The sequence below is a fragment of the Nesoenas mayeri genome (genome assembly GCF_963082525.1).
Source record: "Nesoenas mayeri genome assembly, chromosome: 18".
Classification (NCBI taxonomy): Eukaryota; Metazoa; Chordata; class Aves; order Columbiformes; family Columbidae; genus Nesoenas; species Nesoenas mayeri.
The window spans coordinates 8020437-8042975 of NC_137566.1; the positions used below are offsets into that span (position 1 = coordinate 8020437).

Genomic DNA, 22539 nt, shown 5'->3' on the forward strand with positions numbered 1-22539 from the left:
GCGCCGGCTGCGCTGGGGGCTGTGTCCCCACGCCGCGTGGGATGTGGGCTCGGGCTGTCCCCAGCCGTCCCCAAGGTGGCGGCAATGGCTGAGCCTCCGTGCTGCCTCAACAACCCTGAGCGCTTTGGTCCTTGTCACCTGCGGGCTGGACCCGGCTCCTTGCGCAGACCATCAGCCCCAGCAGCTGGGATGAAGGTGACAGGGGAACGTTCTCTCCGCAGCGGGATCAGGGGCTCTCGAAGGTCCCCTGGCTACCAGGCTCTGACTTTTGGTGGCCAAGTGGTGCCTTTATGTGGTACAGACGTGGCCCATATTTTTGTAATAATACAGAGGGCAATCTCTAGGTTTTCCTCTCCTGAGAGGCTGGTTATTCCGGGGCATGAGCCCTGCTGAGTTTCTCTGTTAACCATCAGTTACCTCTTCTGCTGCTGTAACCCCACCGTGCCTCGGTTTCCTCCATAAGTATCTGTAACACAGGAGGCTGAGAACACCCCCTCCTGCTCCCTCCCACACTGCTACAGGCCATCATGGGCTCCATACCTGGGTCAGAATATGTTGCTGGTTTCCAGTTCACTTGCTTTTAGGGTCTCCAGGCAGATCTGTGGGATCTTGTGATCCGGGTACCTGTAGGGAGCGATGCTGCAGCAGCTCCTGAGAATCGAGAGGTGCTCAGACAAGAAGGGGCTCTGGGGTACCTCTGGGTTTCTCCAGGACCTCAGTGGGTTTTGGATGAGGTGCTGCGCTGGGGCACTGCAGTGAGGAAGTTTGGGCAGCAGCTTTGTCACCACAGCATCTTCCAAGCTCATCCAAGCACCGTAGACCCAACATAGTTGGCAGCAGTGTGGCCCCTTGTACTTTCTCCCTAATTTAAGACCCCCCTCCCTGGTTCCCCAAGACCATCCCCATGAATTAAACAGCACCTTCACTGCGGAGCACTGATTGCTGCCTGCATAATTTCAAAGTTTTATAGCTTGCCTTGAAGGCACTTATCGATTGGGGTCCTCTCCAGCTCATGGAGCTTGTAGTATGGCCTGGGCTGGCCAAGCAAGGCTGAAACCTCTGTCTGCCCAGCTTAGCCAAGCTGTGGCTTAAAACCTCCACGGCAGAGGTGCCAGGACACCTCTGCTCCCAGCAGAGTCTCCATGTGCACATCCACACCAGAGCTGTTTGCACGTTGAGATGCTTTTTGGCTTCTCAGTCTCAGCCCAAGAGATTGTTCCCGCTCTGGCCAAGCAGGGTTAACCCAGAGGATTTTTCAGGGGGGGAGTTGAGGTGTATTTCGGGAATTGGGAAGGGCAGTTTGGGAGGTTTCTGCCCTGCCGAGGCTCCAGGTGCAGATCTCCATGGCGGGCGGGCTGTTGCCTTCCCCGTGCACCCACCAGCGCTGGGTACCAGGCACAAGCGGGGGCTTTGCCCACCCACCCCTCGCTCGGCGCTGGGTCTGGTGGCTGGGAACCCCCTTCCTGTGACTGTTTGTCCCCAGAGAAAATGCAGCAGCCGAGCCATGGCCTCAGATTTGTCCACTTTTTCCCAATTTCGGTGCCCTTGGGGATCTCCTTGTCTCATTCCTTGTTCCTCCATCCCCTGGGGTCTCAGTGCGTGGCTGTGCTGGGGTTTGGGGGAGCAGGAAGGGGGTGCTGGGAGCACCCACGGCTCCTTTAAGAAACCCACAACCGGCTCCAGGAACCAGCTCAAGGTCACAGCGGGAACCTGCGGACTTGGCAGCAGTGAGCGAGGGAGGAGGGATGGAGGGAGCGAGGAGGGACGGAGGGAGGAGGAAAGCAGCCCGGGGTCAAAATGAAATCATGGCCGCGGAGAGGGGATGGTAAGGAAAGGAAGGTAGGGTTTTGGGGGGGTCCCACCCATGGATGCCCTCAGGATCACTGCGGCCCCAACCCTGGTGTCCGCTGGTGCAGAGCCCTGCGCCCTCCTCCGTGCCATCCGAACTGTCCAAGACCAGGAAAGTCCCCTTGTGTCCCCAGAGCCACCCCAGGAATGCTGGAGCCACGTCCCTCCCATGGGACTTCCCAGGCTCGGCGGGAGGTTTTCCAGGCTGGGGGATTGGATCCTGCAACACAGCCCAATCCCAAACTCTTACCTTATTTTCTTTTTAAGACCAGTTTTCTTTTTAAAGCAGCAGCTCCTGGAGTTCTGCAATCGCTGCCGAGTTTCTGCCTTTGTTTCAGGCCAGAAGGACCTTTAGAGCCGTCCTTGCTGTAGCGCGCAGGGGGGAAAAGTAAATCTTTAGAGGCTCAAAGCCCAGAAGTTAATAAAAATAAATAAAAAGCTCTCAGCATTGCATTTTTTTAATCTTTGACATGGAAAGAACACTCACAATTCTGGGTGCCCACCCTCAGGGCGGGTAAAGCTGAGTGAAGCGAAGGCACCAGAGGTGAAGATAAACCCTCTTGGAGCTGTGATGCTCTCAGCTGGGTTGGCCTGATCCTGCCCCAGGGGCTGCAGTGCCTTTACCTGCATTGGGGGTTGCTGGCTTAACACATCTGGGGGCTTTTTGGAGACGAACGGGAGCAAAGCTCGGGCAGACCCGACCCTGGCGGGTGGCTGTGGCCACACTGGGGCTGTGGCTCCATCTTGTTCTGGGGTTGGTTTGGTGATGCCTGATTTTAATTTTCATCAGCAGAATTAATTGGTGGAGTTATTTTCCCTTTCTCCCCCCTCCCCTTCCTCTCCTTCCTGCTTTATACAGAGAATTTGATCATTTCTCTCAGGAGCTCGGCATCATTAACATTCACCCCCTGCGCTGCACCAAGTGCTGCCGGCTCCGGTACCTGACCCGGCTCAAATGAGACCTGGGCATGGGCAGCTCCAGCACCTCCAGCTCCACACTGGGCTGCCCCAGCACAGCCAGGAGGGTGGGATCCCAACCTCCAGCTTTGCTCTGCTGGAGCTTGGGCTTTCCAGGAAAATTAAGAGCACCCAAGCCAGGAGCAGAGGTCATGGCCAAGTCTTGCAAGATCCGGTGGTTGAAGTCATGCAGATTGGTAACCTGGGGCTTTCCCAGTGTTGCATGAATTTGCAGGCTTTGGGCTTTCATTAATAAAGGTTTTTAAACATTATTATTATTATTATTATTATTATTATTATTATTATTATTATTATTATTATTATTATTATTATTAAATATTATTAATGTTGTTAAATATTGCAGACCAGGCTGCTTTCCCCAGCAATAGCACCGAGGAGCCGGCACAGCCTCCCTCAGCCAGCCCTGTGCCGGCCATGTGCCCCAGGTCTATATGCGCTGCAGGTCTGTGTGCTATAAAGCCATGGGCAATGTATGGAATCTATATGGGAAGCAGCCTGTGCTGAGACTTTGCTTTCTTCGCTTAGGTCTGAAGGGGCCCCGAGAGCTCGGGCAATTGGGAAGGGAGGAAACAAGAAGACTCGCAGGGCTTATGTTCGGCTGGAGTGTAGGAGCACCAAACCCAGCTGGTTTCACCCCGGCGTTCCCCAAAAGCCTTTTTCACCCCATTTCAGGCCCTTTTCTCCCCAGCAGCAGCAATAACCAACATGTGCAGACACCAGCTTTGCAGCCAAAGGGATGTGGATGGGCAGCAGCCCCGGGGAAGGAAAAGGGAATTTTGCTGCTGCCCTTCCAGTTTAATTGCCTGTGTGCAGGGACAACAGCCCACCTGTGCCCACCGCGTTTAACCCTTTCCTTCCCAGACATGAGCCCTACCAGGGTGTCCCACCTGTGAAACAAAACCAGCTCCCAATGGGAAGAACAACTGAGCCAACCAGGCCCAGTCCAGGGAGAAAGAAAAAGCAGCAAAACAAGTTCAGGAGCTGGAATGGGAAAATAAAGGTTAAATGTTGCGTGTGCTGCCATCCCCGTCACCTCGCAGCTCGTCCCGGGGAGGAGCAGAGGCGGGAGCGAACCTCACGCTGCCTCATGCCCTGAGCAACAGCTGAGCCGTCGGTTTGTTCCACCCAGGCTGTGTGGAGAGAGCTGAATTTTGCTTTAGCAGGATTCCTGCTTCAACACAGCCCTTTATTTCGCCCCCCCCGGCTCCTTTTTGGCTATGGAGAAGGGAGCTGAGCCTGCCACAGCCCAGCTGCGCTGCTGGGCGAGGGCAGAGAAGCGTTAGCTGAGACCAGGAGCCGAGCGCTTTATTTTTAGTCGCAGTTTAACAAGTATTAATTAATAAGAGTGTAAATGCTAATGCCAAGATGACACAAACTGCATTGCCTGAAATGAATGTTTGGGACGTGTCTGTGCCAGGATTTACAGCCGGGTGGGTTCACAGGGGCTAAGTTATTGCTCAAACTGCAAGGATAAGCTGAGCTGGCTTGTTACCCAGCATCGGATCTACCTCCTGCCTCCGTGGGATGTGATGGGGGCTCAGGGCTGGGTTTAGGGTTGGGTTTAGGGCTGGGTTTAGGGCTGGCTCTCCAGCACTGCCTCGCCGCACCGTGTGGGCAAAAACTTCCAGGAGGTTTTGCAAAGCGTGGGTTGTTTTAGTCTCTCCCCGTCAGGGCTGAGCGGGTGTGGGGTCATGCTTTGCAGAAGGATTTGTCAGCCTAGTGAAGACTTAACTTTGGAAAAAGAAATCTTTGCCCACAGTCAAGTCCGTTTGTCCTGCCTGTGGTTTCTTGCTCAAGGGCTCAGCAGGCTGGACCTAGGCTGGGTTTTCCTCCTCCTTTCTCCTCTCTGATGCAGGCGGGAGGGAGCTGGTACCCGCCACCCTGTTTCGGTTTGGGGAGGGATGCGCGGGGGACGCGTGGCCGTGGCGCGGGGTCCCTGCTCGGGCTGCCACGCTGCTCGTCAGCGGTTCCCTTCGTGTCATCGAATTTTAATTTAGTTAGCTGAGTTCTTTAAACAGTGTGAACTTGCTAAGTGCTTTGCATATTTTATACTCGTGCGTAACATTTATCAAACAGAAAGTACAATTAATCAAAGAGGGGAGCTTCTGTAAGTGGGAGCAGTTTGTATTCTCCCTCTTTCTCCCTGCCGTGCGCTTTCCTCCTGGTCTCCCTCCTCCTCCTCTTCCTCCTCTTCCTCCTCTTCCTCCCCACCACCCTGTACCAGCCATGGAGCCAGAGCAGCTTCACTGTTCACTACACACATGTACATACGCTCTCTCTCTCCCCCACCATACCATGCACACCATATATACATGTATTAGAAATGTTTTATATATGTGCATACATATATATTTGTGTGTGCATATATACGTGCATATATTCATGCTCATATATCTATATGCATATACCTATATCTATCTGGTGTGTAAATGTGTATATATGTATGGTATGTATGATATGCTGTATACATATATGTATGGTATAAATAGTCAATTTACTCTATATGTATGTGTATACAGTTATGTGTATACACACACATACACAGTTACCGTACTCACAATATTATACACGCAGTGTATTTTATATGTGTATACACACACTATATCTACTATCTAGTTTATAGCATATGATTTGTAGTATATAGCATATATCACGCTATATAAAATAAATACCTTTTCTATATTTTGGGCTGCTGAGGGGGTTCAGCGATGTCGCTGGTGATGCTTCAGCCTCCCGGTGAGAGCCAGTGGCCGAGGGACAAGGTGGGATGGATGGTCCCAGCCCAAGCTGCACTGGATGGCCACTGGTCAGAAGTGCCCAACTGGCTCCATTTGGAGACAGCAGGTGGTGGCCAGTGACAGGGACACGGGACACCCTGAGACATCTCCTGGGCAGGAGTGTGGCCGCAGCCTCCCAGCTTGTGTCCCCTCTCCTTGCTGGGGTTGAGGTACAGACCAGGGGTTTCTTTGGGGACAAACAGCAAAGGGACACTGGTTGCCGTCCCCAGGACATCTGTGTTCATCCTAAGGGGAGTGTCAGCCAAACCACACCGGGTTTTGGCTCTGAAGATGGTGACGCCTGTGCTGGTACTGCAGAAGGGCTGGCACTGGGACATGAGAGGTGACAGAGCACGGCTGGTGACAAGGGACCCACATCTCTGCCACCCCTCCGAGTGCCTTGGTGGCTTTCAGGGAGCCAGGGGAAGGCCTGGCCTATTTAATTCCAACTTCCCAAGCCTTGGCCATAGCATGGCAGAGGTGGCTGAAGGAGCCGGGCAAACATGGGCGAAGGGGCAGGTTTGGCTGGGATGAAGCCCATGGCCAAGCAAAGGCGGTGGGAGCAACTGCGTGGGTCCCAGCAAAGTACCTGGAAGCTCTTCCCAAGGCCCCAGAGGGTTTCGTTGCTCCATTAATTGTCATTAATGGCAGCAAATTGGGCAGCAGGCACCCACCCAGACCCGGGTTAACCGCTGCCGAGGGGAGGGTTGTGCCAGCACTGCAGGACCTGCCTTGCAAATCACCTGCAACAACATGTGCTGTCCTGGTCACCTCTTCTCAAAAATGATAGTGCAAAATTAATTAGAATTAATTAATCAGAAAAGGGTAATAAGGGTGATTAAGCACCTGGGGAAAAGAAAAAAATATATATATTCCTGAAGAGCAATTGCAGCACCAGTGATTGCCTTGAAAGGTGGCGAGTGAGCGGGAGCAGGAGAGTGTGCAGGGAAACAAATGGGCTGGAGAAGAGGGTCTGGGGGGTGTTTTCTGTCTCGTCGCACAAGGAATTACCGAGTGACAAGATTGAAACTGGTCACAGGAAAAACATTTCCCGGCAGCAGCGACCACGGGGAGGCAGCTGAGCCGAAAAGGAGAGCGGGCGGCTCTGCAGTGCGGCCAGAGCTGCTGCCACGTCTTTTGCAGACTTGGCTTTGCACAATTTGGCCCCAAGGTTGGACCCGTCACCAGCAGAGAGTGGGACTCAATGTCCTCAATGGTGGGACCCTCATGCCCAGCCCTTTGCAGGGCTCAGGACCACGGGGAGCTGAGAGATGCTCAACCAATTTCTTCTTCCTCTCTTAATTTTAAGCCACACTCCATTGCCTTAATACAAAAAAAAATGTATAAATTAAAAGGGAACTTTTCCAAGTGAGATTGGCCCCTGGTTCAAGGAAATCACTGCAGATTTCATTGAAACCTGAGGGGCTGATGCGGAACCCCAGCCCCAGGGGGAACAGAAGCACTGTCCCTTCCCTGTCACCACAAAGGACTTTAGTGTTGGGGAAGGATGGGGGGAGAGGCTGGGGCTTAATGGAAAGGGTCTACAGGAGCCTCAGTGCAACATGGTGAAAAAAGGGACCAAAAATGTCTATTTTGGGAAGCAGGTGGGACAAATACCATGGGCTCCCATGGATGGGGTGTGGCTGCCCCATGGACAACTTGAGAACAGAGGTGGCAATCAGAGCGATGCAATGGCTGCTGGTGGCTTCAGTGAGGAGAAAACCGGTGGATTTGGGCCATTTAGGTGCCTGTGCATGGGCGGATGCTCAGTGCCAATGCACCCCCACCCATGCACCTCCCCAAACACCAGCCCATCTCGGGAGCAGCGGGACACTGCTGCCCTGCACTCAGTGTCCCCTCCCTCGTGACAGAGCGCCTTGTTTCCTTAAAATCTGGAAAACAAATTGGGGCCAAAGCGGTGCTTTCTGTGCTTAGAGATGCTCTCACTGCATCCCCAACTCCACAGGCAACTAAACATGCGCTCCTGGCCCCAGACCATCTGCCCTTCGCCTCAGGTCACTTGGGCCCTTTTGCAGAGTCCCCAAAACTATACTGGGGTGACAGCTGCTCACCCAAAGGTGGAGTTTCCCTCCGTTTCCTGCAGTGACACCGTGGAAGGACGGCAAGAGCCTCCTGCATTGAGGCTGCACCCCGGTTGTGCTGTGGATTTTTGGATGACTGCGGTAAGCAGCTGTTTTGGGGCCAATGAGTTCTCGCTGAGGCCATTAGGACATTTTGGGGTGTATGTGGATGCTGGCTGGGTGGGAATGGGTCCCACTCGCCCTGTGCAGTGTTGTCCCCGGTGCTGCTGCCTGCTGACTGCTTTGGGTGATTTCAAGCAGATTTCAAGACAGGTTTTGTGCAGGTCGGTGTCCAGGGGAAGGTGAGGGGGACGCCGGTGTCCCGCTGAGGGAGGGACTCACCCTGTATTAGACACCAGAGAACACAGTTTTGTCACTGTCCCCACAGCGATCCCCTCCCATCCATGGGAGTGTGGGGGTGCCAACCCAGTCCATTTGGGCTAAGGGGTACAGATGGGAGACGATGGGTGAGATGTTGCCCCCGCCGCAGAGCATCACAGCGGAGCGGGGAGGGAGGCAGCTTCCCCAAAGGGGTCGGTGCGGGGCAGGTGCCCGGAGCGGGGTGCAGGGCAGGGGGTGTGAGAACGGGGTGGGTGCGGAGGTGGGTGCGGGTCCGGCCGCTCCTCCCGCCCCTCAAGACGCAGCGAAGTTTTCGCGGCGGCGCAACGGCGGGACAACAGCGCCCCCGCGCGGCTGCGGCGGGACACGGCGGGAGGGGACGGGACGGGTCCGGGACGGGACAGGGACAGCGGCGGGCCGGGGCCGGGGCCGGACAGCCCCACCGTGACACCCCCTCGGCTGTCAAACCTGGGTGGTCCTTGTCCCGGTCACCCCGACCCTGCCGCCCTGCCCCGGGCTCCGCCACCCCGGTGCCACCGCCAGGCTCCTGCGCCCACCTGCCCCCCAACAGCCGCACGGTGTCGGGACAGGGGCTCCGGGGCAGGGGCTCCGGGGCGGGGGGGGCTGCACGAAGCTCCGCTGGAGCCGGTGGGCGGTCCCGGAGCCGTTCGTGACACAGTGTGGGCACACGTTGGGGCAGAACGGCACCCCTGCCCTCAGCCCCCACTCGATGCTGCCCCGGACCCGCTGCGGGTCTCCCCGCTCCGTCCCAGTCCGTCCCGGTCCGCCCCACAGCGCCCCCGCGCGGACAGCCGGCAGGAGAGCGGGGAGGGCCCGCCCCCCGAGGCGCCCTCGTCCTGACGTCACTGCGAGCGCCGCCATCTGGTTGGTTTCTGCAGCCGCTCGTCACGGCGGGGGCGGGGCCAGAGCGCGGCCGTCGCCGGAGGTAACCGGAGGTGTCGGGGTCGCGGCCGCCCGGCCCCGGGGAACGGCGGGACCGGGCACCCCCAGTCCCCGGGGCCGCAGCGGCGGGGGGGCCGGGGGAGCTGCCTGTGCCGGATCGGGCCCCGCGGCGGGCGGGGCTTTCCGTGCCGCAGCCCCGGAGCGCGGGGGGGGCCCAGCCCCGAGCCGGAGGTACCGGGGAAATGGCGGGTTCGGGCCTCGAACCGGCCCTCGCACCCCGCGGGCAGGGCTGGTGTAAACCCCCACCTCGGGGGTGGGTCCCAGTGTCACCCTGGCGGTGTCCCCCCCAGCCCCCACTCGTCCTGGGGACCCTCACGCACGCACGCCCACGCACCCCCTGTCCCTGCGGCCCCCCGGTCTACAAATGGCCCCAGGGGTCGTGGAAAGGGCCCCAACAATGGGGTGACCCCCCACCCCGAAAGCGGGGAGGGCTGGTGTGACTTCTCCCACGTGTGACCTTTTCCCCGGAGTGAGCTGGTCACAGGGCGGGGGCTGTGGGGCAAGGACCGGCCGGCACCGGTCTGCACGGCAGCTGGGGAGCGGCAGCGTTTTGGGGGCTTTCAGGGCAGTGGGGACACACGGGGGGTCCAGGCTGGTGGGTACTCAACCTGTGCTGGTGGCTTGTGACACCCTGAAAAACATCACCAGGAGGTCACCCAGCTGAATGCAGGGGCAGGGAAAGGGTGACAAGGCCAGGAGAGCGAACTGAGATCCCAACCCCTGAGACCAAATGGCAGCGCTGCCTAAAGTGGGGACAAAACCCTCCATGCACCAGCTGCCCCCATGGCTCAGCCTCCTGCGGCCTCTGAGCGACGGGGCAGCACAGCTGCTGCCCCCCAACTGCCCCACAAGGGTCCCCACGGGGTCTGGGCAGCCCTGGGGCTGCAGTCAGTGTTGCTCATGGGACTAAAAATGGCGATTTGGGACTAAACTCCTGTATTTTCTTCCCCAGATCACAGCACAGACCGGTTCCCAGCACCACCAAGCCAAACTGGATTTCAACCGGTGATCTGTCAGGTAAGATACTGTGTCCCCCTGCTCCTTCCCCAGCTCCTCAAGACCGCGCAGGGCCACCAGAACTGCCATAGAAAAGGTTTTGTGTCTAATGGGATATTTGCCAGCAAATTCAAGCCATGAACACTATATATTTCTTTATTTGTAAAGGTGTTTGAAGTCCTTGAATTTACCCTTTGGCCACTTTAAATCTAGTTTCTAATCCCCAGCGCAGTTAATCAAATCCACAGTGGTTTGAATTATGAGATGTCTGGGGGGGGATTTATAGCTTGTATTGCTGATTATACCTTGACTTTATTATATTACAAATATCTAACTTGTGGTCACGGCTGAGATTTACAATCCTCAGGTAGGTGCTTAGGATCACTTTTAGCAACTCCAGATGTAATTGGAGGTGACTGATGGGGCTGTCACCACAGATAAATATGTCATCTCTAAAATGTTAATGCTCTTAAGACAGGGAGAGAGGAGGCAGAACATGTGAAAAGGGTGGGTCAGCCTTAAAAGAAAAATCTAATTTGATATATTGCTGAGCAAATTCTGGGATGACTGGTCTGGATGAGGCATCCCTGCCTAGGAAGGGTTGTGCTGGTTTAGCTGGAATTGAGTTAATTTTCTTCGTAGTAGTTACAATATTTTCTTTTTAGTAGGTAGCACAGTCTTTTGGTTTGGATTTAGTGTGAGAATAATGTGATAACACACCTTTTCCTTGAGTGGAAGTTTTCTTTCCAGTAGCTAGGCTGTGTTTTTGAGTTGGTATGAAAAGGACATAAGAACTTATTGATGTTTTGGCTGTTGCAAAGGAGAACCAGGACTTTTTCAGCTTTCCATCTGTAGGTGCAAAGAGCAGCTGGGAGGGGGCACAGAGAGGACAGCACCTGGATTGACATCCAGGCTGGTCGATGAAATATTCCCTATGGAATTGTGCTCCGTATAGAGCTGGAGTTGCCTTTTCCAGCTAGTTGGTTCCGCTCAGGAGTTCCACATTAGTTACGCGTTAGTTCAGTTTTTCAGCACTTTGCCTTTTTGCTCTCCCGGGGCTGGGCTGTTGGGGACCAGGGACAGAGGACTGGTATTAATGAGTGATTTCCTTAAGCATCAATTTATATTTTTATATGTAGCAGTAGTATATTGTTTTATTGAACTGTTCATATATGCTGGTTGAGGTTAAACCACAGTAAGGGGTTTTGGGCTTGTTGGTCTCCAGAAAATACCAGGATTTAGATCATTGTTCCTTTTTGCTCTCGCCAGGTTTTTAGGGCTTGAAATAACCCTGGGGAGGGGGAAAGGGGGGAATAAATAGAAATTGGGGTGCTCGCAGAGCTGCCTCCTCCCCCGTTTAGGGGGGAACTTTGCACTCACAGCTCTTTCGGACTTGACCGGTGGTTTCTCCTGTGTCGGAGGAGCAGCGAGTCCTGCGTGGGCGTGTGCCCCTCGGCCAGCATGACAAACGAGGTGGTGGAGAACGAGTTTGAGTTTTACTCCAAGGCAGAGAAGTACTGGAAGGATGTACCCGCCACGGTGGACGGCATGCTGGGGGGCTACGGCCACATCTCCAGCATTGACATCAACAGCTCCAGGAAATTCCTGCAGAGGTTTCTACGGGTAGGTGGCCCCGTCTGTTGTGCTCCCAAAGCCCCATCCTTTGCCCAGCAAAGCTGGGCTCTTCCTTCTGAGTTGCTCCATGTTTTTTATGTGTGAGCTGGGAGAGCTTTGTCTTTCAATGGATTCCCAAAACTCCAGCCCCTTCCTGGGTGGTTCCCCCATTTCTCCTCCATGGGTGCCTCATGGTGGGATTCAGCCCCTCATGCTTGTCATTCCAGGATGGTCCCAACCGGACGGGGACAACCCGTGCTCTGGACTGTGGGGCGGGCATTGGCCGGATCACCAAGCGGCTGCTGCTGCCTCTTTTCAAGACGGTGGACATGGTAGATGTGACACAGGACTTCCTCACCAAGGCCAAGAGCTACCTGGGGGAGGAGGGCAGGCGGGTGCGCAACTACTTCTGCTGTGGCCTCCAGGACTTCAGCCCCGAGCCAAATTCCTACGATGTCATCTGGATCCAGTGGGTCATAGGTGAGGGTTGCTGGGTGTCCCCAGCCTGTTCTCTGTCCAGCTTCCCCCAAGGAGCAGGTGCCCCACACACTGGGGAGAGCAGCTTGAGGTCTGCATGAAGGGTGAACATCACAGCATGGGTGGGAGGGCTGGGTTGGGGACCTGCCCCCCATCCCTGCCCCATGGAGGGGTACTCTGAGGGCACTGAACTGCAGAGTCTTTTCCCCCAAACCCTGGGAGTCCAGGGCAGAGGTGTGGGTTGATGGAGCCGGCGGGACACAAGCTGGACACCCCCAAGCTAAAGCTTTCACCTGTAAATGGCACAAATACTTGGCTGCCTGGATCAAGAGGGATCCCAGCCACAGCTTCCCTGTCTCCTGCCCTTGTACCACATGCTTCCTGGGGGTCCTGCCCTGCAATACCCCTGCCCTTTAACACCTGCTCTGCCCCTCCAGGCCATCTCACCGACAACCACCTCTCCGACTTCCTGAAGCGGTGCCGGGCCGGCCTGCGGCCCAATGGGATCGTGGTCATCAAGGACAACATGGCTCAGGAGGGCGTGATCATGGACGATGTGGACAGCAGCGTCTGCCGGGACCTGGACGTGGTCCGTAAGATCATCCGCCGGGCTGGGCTGCACCTCCTGGCCGAGGAGCGCCAGGAGAACTTTCCTGATGAGATCTACCACGTCTACACCTTTGCCATGAGATGAGGACAGCTGGCGGTGGGAGGTCTCTCCAGGGCCAGCATGGTGGTTCCTGCCAAGGCTGGGAGGGGTGAGGACTCTGCCTTCACCACGGGGTCGTGGACAGTGGCGAAGGTGTTGTGACTCCCTCTCTCCAGGGCTGGTGGTGTGGACAAGGCTTTGTCTTCCGAGTTGCTGCTGTTTCTGAAAAGAGGTGTTTGCCAAATACATTTTCCTGCTGTTGTACTTCCACACGTGGGCTTGTCAGACACAGCACTGGCTTGATGCCACTTTTAGGGGCTCCGTATGGGAGCAAGAGGGTCTCCCCTGTAAGGAACGCGCTCTGTGGGCACCCGCAGGTTGCTGAGCACAGCAGCACCAGGTCTGGCTGGTGAAGCACCTCTGTGACAGTCTGGGCTGGGTGTTTGACCCTTTTGGGGAAGCAACACCAGGTTCGGGGGTTTTGTGGGGGACTCTCCTTTAAACCCATGAGCAGGTCTCCACAAAATTTCCCTCCTCCCCACAGAGGCCCCTCCTCTGCCCAATCTCTTCTGCAGAAGAAACAAGGCCTTTGTCATTATTACAAAAAGCCTCATTTAATTGCTCATTTCCCATTCCAGATGCCAGGGGAGTATTTGATCACAATATAATTTTTTTTTAAACATCATTTAAAGGTGCACAGCTCCAGTTCCGCAGGGTGGAAGAAGGTAAATCACAGGAGGGCAATGGGGAGAGACAACCCTTATGCAGCTAAACTGCCCATGGACCCCAGATCCACCTCCTGTAAACTGCACCTGCTCAGAATAGATTTTTTTCCCCTTTTTTCATCCTCTTCTGCATCTGTTCCCCATGACAAACAAAAACCAAACAACAAACATGTGGGGGGTGCTCAGCTCTGTGGCCAGTCTTTGGCGTGTCACAAGGAAGCAGATGCCTAGAAGGGGGAGCCAGGCAGCTGTGGCACAGCTGGTTCACAGGACCTCCACATGCAGCCCCAGTTTGGAGCTTCCAGTAGCAACTTGGAAAGAAACCCTCAAGTCCTGCTGTAATTTCTTGTTTCTGAGAAGGAGGCGCTGGAGACCAAGGTCCTGGGAGCGGCCACCAAGGGAAGGAGCCAAGGAGTGGAGAGGGAGGCACAAGGCACTCAGGGTCAGCCGCCCATTCCTCATCCGTGCGCAGCGAACACACCAAAAGTCAGGAAACATCCATTTGTCTGTTTTGGAGCTCAGCACCTCTAAGATGTCCTTGGTGGATGCTCCTCTGTGCCTGGAGGACTGGGTGTACCCAGAGGGTGCCGAGCAGCCAGCCACCGGTGCCCCTTGTCACGCACCTGGTTTCAGAAGTGAGGAAGGAAATCACATCCGCAACTAAATCTGCATGGAGGTGCTGGACCTGCCCCTCCCAACACTGCTCCCACCAGCGGGACCAGAGGCAGGACACCAGGACACGATGCCAGCGTTCTCCCGGCACAGGGAACACCTCTTCTCCCAGCACCCCGAGGCATCTCACAACCCTGCCACTCGCCTAACGCACCCCTGCACCCACCAGGCTGGAGAGAAAGGGGACACACTGCCTGTCCAGTCACACTGTCCCCAACCACCCCACCGGCTCTGCCTGCCAGGCCTGTTCTTAAAATCCACACAAACCAGTCCTCTGTCCCAGTATCCAGCTCCCCAATGCCCAGGGGCTCTGCCCGCCTCCCCACAACATGCCCTAGAGCAATGAGGCCTCCATGGATACACATGCAGTGTCACACCCCAAAAAAGCATCCCCCCCAAAACGCAGCAGCAGAACACGTGGGCAGCACTGGCCAAGCTGTGGGCACATGGGCAGCATGTGGACAGCCCACTTCTTGCAGAGAAAACTGGCCCAGAGCAGAGATTTGGTGGCTGTAGACACACCACGACTGTGGGGCGGACAAACAGAGGCATGAGTCAGGCTCAGAGGTCCTCGTGCCCGGCAGCAGTGTGGTCAATGAGGAGGTACCACTTAAGCCTGTCTGGAAGAGGTAGAGCCTTGATTTTGATGTCTACTGGCCATGGTTTAAGGCGCTGCCGGATAAACACCCTGCAGAGATGTTTCAGTGCCTGTGGGGAGCGCTCCAGCTGCTTCAGAGAGGAGAAGAGATTCCTGATCTTCTCCCCATGGTACCTACAGCTGCTGGTGTTGACCTCAAAGTTGCTGGGCAGCTGGATGGCTTGTGAACTGGCCATCATGAGCTCCAGCAGAGTCTGACCCTTCTGGATGAGATCTGTAGAGAAGCTGTCATCTTCAGAGACACTGAGGTGTGAGCAGAGGCACTCGAAGACAATGTGGAAGCCTGACCAGCATGAGGGACCATGGAGGGAACAGTTGTAGGCAGCACCTGACTCCAGCAAGAAACGCAGCAGCGGGAAGTGGTGTTTGAAGCTTTTGAAGCAGAGGTGGGTGAGGGACTCGGGGGCCGGGCACTCGCTGGGGTTGGCACCGTGGGCCAGCAGCAGCTGCGTGACACGGAAGCAGAAGCGATTGATCACCTGTGCCTCCTCCGTGTTGCTGCACACCATCTCACCCAGCAGGAAGATGATGTAAGTGAAGACTGTGTCACCGTCTTTGGTGGTGGCCCTGACGTCTGCGCCTGAAGGAAGGGACAGAGAACATAACTGGCACTGCAGACCATGAGACCAGGACAGCACTAACTGGCACTGCTGGGCTTTATTCTCAGGTAGTAACATAAAGGAGCCCGGAGAACAGCGCTCAGTGCTGTACGAGGGATCAGCCAGTGCCAGGCCTGGAGGGGTTGTGTGTGGGGAGGGGAGAAGGTTGTCCTCACCTCCTTCCAACAGGAGACGGACGCTCTCAGTGTTGTGGATCTGGACACCGTCACTGCTGGCCAGGGCATGCAACAGTGCTGTCTTTCCTGCAACAGAGCAATTAATTAGTCAGATGAAAATAGGGTGACACCCTGAAAAGGGAGGAAGAAGAACAATCCACCCACCAACCAGACAGCCAAACATGGGGAGGAACAGCCCTTCCCCTCCTGGCAGGCTCCCACTGTCCCCATGATGGTGCAGAGCTGTGGGGACAGGGTCACAGGCCACACGTGCAGGGCTAGTGGTGGCCCCAGAGGTCACGTGTGCCATGACAGAGTGGGGTTTAGAGTGCCTGGGCAGCACAGGGCTATGGAGGCACAGCCCCATCCCATCTTCCATGGACTGCACAGAGCTGGTTTCAGTTCCCTTCTGCACCCAACAAAGCCAAGACACAAGGAGAAAGCACAGAGCAGCAGGGAGGCTCTGCAGCCCATGCCCAACTTCCAACCACTTTGTACAGATAGGGCACACGGACCGTTTTTGTCAGCTGCGTTGACATCAGCTCCCAGCTGGAGCAGCCGCTGGAGGCACGGCAGCCGCTCGGGCTCCTCGCTGGCCAGATCAAGGGGACTGCTCTCATGGATCTGCACAGAGCAAGAGAAAACAAAACACTGCTCAGCACTGAAGGCTATTTATGATGTCCGAAGAGTCGCTGCTGGGGCTTCCTCACAGCCAACATGAGAGCATATTTGAACACACCCCCAAAAATCAAACTGAACTTTCCCCAGTGTGTCCATGGGCAGAGATTTGTCTGCTCCAGCCTCCCCACACCCATCGCTCCACGGCAGGGGCAGGGTTGCTCAGCCAAAGCAGCACACAGTGAGGCCAGGGAGGGCTGTCCCTGCATGTCCCCTTGCAGCTGAGTCTCAAGGGGACTCAGCTTGGCCATGCCACAGCAGCTGAGCCCATACCCGGTCTCTCCGGTTGATGTCAGCCCCATGGTGCACCAGGAGCTCCACCATATCTGGCTGGTTGCGGAGCACTGCGATGTGCAGGGGGGTGTAGTAGGTGACTGGGTCTGAAAACAAAAACACAGAGTCAGAGAGAACTAAGGGGTTCCCCAGAACAGCCCTGATATCCACTGAAAGGGGAAAAGGGCAGCTAGAAAGTGCAGTGTTGCCAATGAAAACAGGGCTGTCACAGACATCCCAGGTTCTGCTTTGGCAGTGATTCCACCTCTGGCAAAAGCCCTTAAAGCTGCACACTGACTCCCAAGCCTGCAACCATGCCCCAGTCAGGGCTGCCACAATCCACACCATCCCAGCAAGGAGTGGGAGGCTGAGCTGACAGCACCCCCTCTTTCTGCCCCAGCTGTCATCCCCTCCCAGTGATTTCTCACCAGCCCAAGGAACAGCCCCAGCTCCTTCCCACCAGCCTCACCTTCAAAGCTGAGGTCAGCTCCGAACTCCAGGAGGACTTCAGCGGCAGGAACGAGCCCCAGCTCAGTGACCTTCAGCAGGGCATAGCTCACACCCTCCCGGTAAAACGGGGACTGGATCTCCCTCTCCAATACTCTTCTCACAGCTGAGAGCTGGCTCCTGTCACTGCCCAGACAGGCAGGGCTTGGGACACAAAAACCACCAGTTACTCAGTTGAACAGCACAAATCTCAGGGGCGCACAAGGGTCAAAGTAGCACCAGGGAAGAAGAAAAGTCCCTGGTCTCCCCTCTTGTCTTGTAACTATCAGGTGTCTAACCTGTTGGTTGTGGGCAGCATCAGGGTCACAGCTGAACCCCAATTTAGTTTTTATTGCCATGGTTCAGGCAGAAAGGGTTGTTCCTGGGGGGCACAGAGCCCCCGTGTTTGCTCGGCTCCACCCCCACGTTCCCAAAGAACAGCAGCACAAGGAGTGTCTGTGAGATGAGCTGCTCCCCAGCACTGGAGTTTGCTCCCAACCAGTGCTGGTCTGACCTCAGCTACACCCCTGAGCTCCAGCCATCACCCCCAAGCTCCAGCCATCACCCCCCAAACACACCAAGTGGGCGTTTCACCCCAAAACTCTGCTCACAGCCCCGTGCAGTTACCTCTCAAGATCGTTCTGCTGGTCCGCATCCTGTATCACCAGCAGCCCCAAGATCTCATCTACCAGAGGCTGATACTCGAAGATGATCCTGCGGAAGCCGTGCAGGAAGGGCATCGTGCTCTGCTCTGCGCACAGACCATCCAGCACCCCCCGCATGGCAGTGGCGGCTTCCCCTGCTCAGAACTCCGACAGGCAGACCCTGGTGCTGCCGGGTTTCCAGAAGACTTTTCCCTCCTTTTAAAACAAACAAGCCTTTCTAGCAGCTCTGCATTTAAAAAGAACCCCACAGCCTCCTCTCCTACTATGCATTTCCAAAAGGCAACAAAGGCCAGTGCAAAGATCTCCTCCCATGCACCACAGAGGCGTATTCAAATTATCTCCTGCCTGCAGAGCTGCAAACTGGGGTTATCTGGGGGTAGGAAGAAAACACGACAGGCGGAGCCCAGGCTTGGGGCAAACCCCAAGAGCTACCACAAGCCCCCACACACGGGGTGCAGGGAGAGGGCAGACAGAACGGAGAGGGGCTCCGAGCCCCCGCCTGCTCTTCGGGCGGAAGCGGGGCTGGGGCAGAACCCACCAGCCCAGCCCGATCGCACAAGGCGGCACCCCCGGGGTGGGACCGAGCGGCCCCTACATCTTCCCGCGCCCCACGGGTGAAGCGCAGAGGCCCAAAACCCCCAGCAGCCCCGGGGGCGGCAACGTCAGGAGCCCCAGGACCCCACCCAGACGGCCCCTAACGGCCCCGCGGAGCCTCGGAGTGAGGCCGAGAGTACTCGCAGGGCCCCAAGCTCCGCGGGGAAAGCCCCGGAGCCGCCGGTACCCACCATCCCCTCACAGCAGCCGCCGCTGCGCCCGCCGCCCCGCACCTGCCTCGGCGCCGCCGCCGGAAGCGGAAGCTGCCGGTTGTGCCGGGAGGTGCGTGGCCTTTTATAAAGGGCGTGGCCTCCGTGGGGCGGGGCTGCAATGGGGCGTGGCCTCGGCGAGGCGGGGCTGCAGAGGGGCGTGGCCTCTGGGGGGCGTGGCTGCGGTGCGGCCGGCAGGGGGCAGCAGGCAGCCGGGAGCGGCGCACCGGGATCGCGCGGGCGCGGGGTCGAGCGCGGCGGGCAGTGGGTGCGGACACCCTCGGGGCACCCCCCGGTATATCCCCCGCTGTGCAGCCCTGTGCGCGCCTCTGGGTGCGGGCACACCCCCGCGGTGCGCGCCCCCGGGGTACGCCCATCCGTGCACGCACGAGTTGCGCGCTCCGCCCCGTGTGCTTGCACCAGGCGCAGGTGTGGGGGGTGTGTACGGGCGTTTGCACACCCAGGTACCTGCACACCCCCCCACACCCCGAACCCAGTACCCACGGGCACCCCCTCCCGCGCACGGACACAACCGCCCAACAAGCACCAGCGCAACCCCTGCGAACAGCCCAGATGTGTGCAGCTGCTCCCATGGGCACCCCCAGGTGCACAGCCACGAACACAGAGAAACACGCACAAGTGCACAGGCGAGGTGTGCACACACACACACACACACGGAGCTACATCCCCCTCTCTGGCGCTTGTAGTGGCCTCGGCGACATCTCTGCCACCCGTGGCTGTGAGTGTGGCCGTGGGTGTGGCGGTGCGCATGTGATGTGGCCATGCAACCCCACGCACAAGCCCAGATCCCCAAATAGCATCCGGCCCTCCCGGGAGCACCCACCACCGGGGCCACTCACACCCACCCGGGACGGGCTGGGGGTGCTGGGAAGGTGGCACCGAGTGGCTGCTGCCTCCCCGGGGCTCGGGGAATGGGGGGTTTGGGGTGTCAGGAGTTCGAGTGCTGCTGCCTACAGCACACCCAGACCCTCCCCTGCTGAAAGAGCTGCTGGGGGAAGTGTTACCCCAGGATTTATTGGTATTATTATCATCATCATTATTTTTATTATTATTCTGGTGGAATTTCCAGACATGGGGAGCTCTGGAGAGCCGGCAATAACTGAAGCCGCCTTGGGTTTCCTATTTACGTATTTATTTTATTCTGGTGGAGCGCTTCCAGATTGCAGCGAGCAGCCGTGGCCTGGGGGCAGAGGGGGCGAAGAGGCCACGCTGGTTGGGCATTTTTCTGACATGCCGTCACGCTCCCCCCTGTTTCTCACCCTTCCCTTCTCCACACAAAATAGGGTGCCAGGGTGGGGAGCAATTTACTGGCCCTATTGGAGGAACCCCCGCCTGCACTCCCCACTGTTGGCTGGGAAGGGAGGGCTGGCAAATGTGGGTCACCCCACTGTCACCTCTGACCCTGGCCACGTTGGTCCCAGGGACAAGAGGGGACCCTGGGCTGTCCCAAAGGACCCTGCCAGCCTGGCCATGACCCTGGGAGCCCCACAGAGGCTTTGTCCCCACCCCAATAACCCCCCTGGCCATAAAGGAGGCTTTGGGGGGTGCACTGTGGAGCCAAACCCAGCTCAAAACCAGCCCTGGGAGGTGTCAAGGCCAGAGACCCAAGGACTGAACCCCTCCATGGCCATCAGCATGGCGAGGCCGGTGGGGACACACGGGAGCCCTTCACAGGAGCATCCCTGCCCTGTCCTGCCATGGCCACAGCCTCTGGGGAGGTGACTCCCCATCCCCACATCTCTTGGGCAGAAATATCTGTTTTGCAAAGAGGGATGTCTCTGGCGTGGTCAGCTGTGCCGTTCAAGTGCCCGGCTAAAACAACAGCATTGGGATCTGCCCCCTTCCTCCCCATCGCCTTGGCAGGGCGGACTAGGAAGAATGCGAGTTGGCTATCCATCAGGGAGACAGAGCAACAGCCAGCCGAAGAAAGAGGGGCATTTTAGGAGGAAAGCCAGGGAAATTTGATCATTAAGAAATCCTCCTGGCTGTCTGGGGGAATTTAATTAAATTGCTGGAAAGGGCTGTAAGCACATCTGGATCCAATATGTGCAGCTTTGATTTTTTTCTTTCTTTCTTTCTTTTTTTTTTTTAGTTCACTCTTTTCCCATCTCGCTGTTGAAGGCAGGGGGGGGGAATAAAAGGGAAATAGCAGAGCCACGGAGTATTGGTTCATCTGGGACTGGGATTCCTGGCAGGGAAAGAAAGAGAGGGAGAGAAAGAAAGAGGCAGAAACAGAGAGAATAAGAAAGCTGGGAGTAAAACCTTCACCAAGAGCCTGGCTGGGGTTTTTATAATGCCACCGACCGCAGAGACAAGGAGCCAGGAGGGAATGGGGGGAGCTGTGAGAGCTGGAGGGAAGAGGAGGAGAGGAGCTCACCCAGGGCACGCTGCGCTTTCGGGGTCTGGCAGGGATGGAGAAATGGGAATTGCTCAGCGGATAGATAAGTCATTCCTGCTGGGAGCAGCAGGGCTGGGCACGGGGGGGACTCTTCCAGCAAGAGCCCCCAGCTGTCACCCCTGTGGGCAGCGCTGCATGGACCCCTGCCTGGTGCAGGGGACAGGACAGGGTGCTCCGATCCCCAGCCCCGGGCAGGACACAGATGGGACAGCCAGCCCTGCATCCCCAGCGCTGCGGATGGGACCGATCCACAGCCATCTGCCCCCAGAGCCTGTCAATGGGTCCTGGCCAAGCACCATCAAGCCTCCACCATCTCACATACTCTGGTCCTTACTATCTCATTACCCCAAACATCCTCCTTACAGTGTAGCAGAGGTGCATTTCCATAGTAAGAAAACCCCTTTCACCCACGGGGGAATGTGGGAGCCAGCCCGGTTCCTCTGCACGATATCTCTAGGGCAAGATTTTGACAATATTAAGGAGAATCAGTAGCCAGGTGGCGAAGGGAGCAGCACCAGCACCAGCCCCAGCCAGGGATGCTGCGCCATCCCTCCCCAGCCACTGCCACCGTCCAGGAGCAAGGAGGAGGGATGGGGCTGGCGGAGCACGTCCGGATCTGTGCCATAGTGAACACTGTGGAAGAGGCACAAGATGTTGTCACAGCATGAGAGAAATAAGGAAACCCCTAGGAAGACATAAAGCAAGATTAATAATAATAATAATAATAATAATAATAATAATAATAATAATATATATACACTTTTTTTTCTTAAAGAGTGGAAGATGAATGGCTGGCAAACAGAAAGACTTTAGTCCCAAGGGCTCCAAGCTGCAGTCCTGGCAGGCTCTGACCCATCATATCCTCACCCCGAGGAACCTGCCACAGCCCTACCCGTTTGGTGCCGCTTTGGTTTGTCAGCCCAACAGCTCCAGCCCAGCAAAGCCGGACTCTGAGCACACCCCGTGCTCAGCAAAATCCAGGTGTCAGGCAAAGCAAACCTGCTTGGCTTTGTCTCCAAACCACCCGTGCTTTGCCCTAAGCATGGCGAAGAGTCACCTTGCTGGCTCTGAAGCCCAGTTTTAGTCACTTAAAACACATTTCCCACCCCCCCAAAAAATAAGAGCTTGCACAAGAGTTGGGAATACCAGGAGGTTGAGTTTCAAGCAACTGGGTCTTGCTTCGTGTGGCTGGTGGACTTCTAAAAAAAGGATGCTAAAAAAAAAGGCAAATCCTACAGCTAAAAAGGAAATTGCATTAATACAGATTGTTTTATTTAAAAAAAGCAAACCCTGACCTCTACTTCAAAAAAGTCATTAGACATTCTCCTTCTGAAAGGCCGACAGGGGATATTACTGAAAGGCCAGTTAATTTCTCAATGACTTACTGTTCTTGCTCTGCTCATGGAAATGTGTAAAGAGTCAGAGGGCAATTTAAGGCACCCTGCAGAAAGGTGTGTAAATCTTTGCATGTCTAAAGAAACTTTACCAGACCGCTAGGATTGGGAAAAAAGAAAATGCTTGCCCTCTTTCTTTTTTTTTTTTACTTTTTTTTCTTTTTTAACTTTCCTTTGGAACTTGGATCCCCTTTGATCATAAAAAAGGTCATATTTCACCCCCAAAAATATCAGCAATCACAGGGCCCGAGGAAGTGTGAACCCAAGGG

The 22539-nt window shown here is 56.3% G+C and overlaps 2 protein-coding genes across 7 annotated transcripts; one reads left to right on the forward strand and one right to left on the reverse strand.

Moving 5' to 3' along the window:
- Positions 1-8943: 8943 nt before the first annotated feature.
- NTMT1 (N-terminal Xaa-Pro-Lys N-methyltransferase 1) lies at positions 8944-12992 on the forward strand. 5 transcript variants are annotated; one of them, XM_080355795.1, is made up of 5 exons: positions 8944-8969; positions 9939-10003; positions 11410-11605; positions 11824-12076; positions 12511-12992. In XM_080355795.1, exons 3-5 carry the CDS (start codon positions 11444-11446, stop codon positions 12765-12767), a joined length of 672 nt encoding a protein of 223 aa, XP_080211921.1. In that variant the 5' UTR covers positions 8944-8969; positions 9939-10003; positions 11410-11443; the 3' UTR covers positions 12768-12992. The 5 variants fall into 5 exon arrangements, with proteins under 5 accessions (XP_080211921.1, XP_080211924.1, XP_080211922.1 ...); XM_080355798.1 differs by having other exon boundaries at positions 8966-9157; positions 11407-11605; XM_080355796.1 differs by having other exon boundaries at positions 8966-9157.
- Positions 12993-13932: 940 nt separating this feature from the next.
- Positions 13933-18512, reverse strand: ASB6 (ankyrin repeat and SOCS box containing 6). Of its 2 annotated transcripts, none has more exons than XM_080355885.1 (7): positions 18482-18512; positions 17617-17849; positions 16973-17154; positions 16504-16610; positions 16068-16176; positions 15553-15639; positions 13933-15357 (listed from the first exon to the last, which is right to left on the reverse strand). In XM_080355885.1, exons 2-7 carry the CDS (start codon positions 17769-17771, stop codon positions 14681-14683), a joined length of 1317 nt encoding a protein of 438 aa, XP_080212011.1. In that variant the 5' UTR covers positions 17772-17849; positions 18482-18512; the 3' UTR covers positions 13933-14680. The 2 variants fall into 2 exon arrangements, with proteins under 2 accessions (XP_080212011.1, XP_080212010.1); XM_080355884.1 differs by having other exon boundaries at positions 18440-18501.
- Positions 18513-22539: the final 4027 nt, after the last annotated feature.

Coding starts and splice junctions, on each gene's coding strand:
- NTMT1 (XM_080355795.1), top strand. CDS start 11,444: ATGACAAACGAGGTGGTGGAGAACGAGTTTGAGTTTTACTCCAAGGCA. Junction 11,606..11,823: donor TCCTGCAGAGGTTTCTACGG/GTAGGTGGCCCC, acceptor TTGTCATTCCAG/GATGGTCCCAACCGGACGGG. Junction 12,077..12,510: donor CTGGATCCAGTGGGTCATAG/GTGAGGGTTGCT, acceptor CTGCCCCTCCAG/GCCATCTCACCGACAACCAC.
- ASB6 (XM_080355885.1), bottom strand. CDS start 17,771: ATGCGGGGGGTGCTGGATGGTCTGTGCGCAGAGCAGAGCACGATGCCC. Junction 17,155..17,616: donor CAGCAGAACGATCTTGAGAG/GTAACTGCACGG, acceptor TTGTGTCCCAAG/CCCTGCCTGTCTGGGCAGTG. Junction 15,358..15,552: donor CCGTCTCCTGTTGGAAGGAG/GTGAGGACAACC, acceptor CCCTTCCTTCAG/GCGCAGACGTCAGGGCCACC.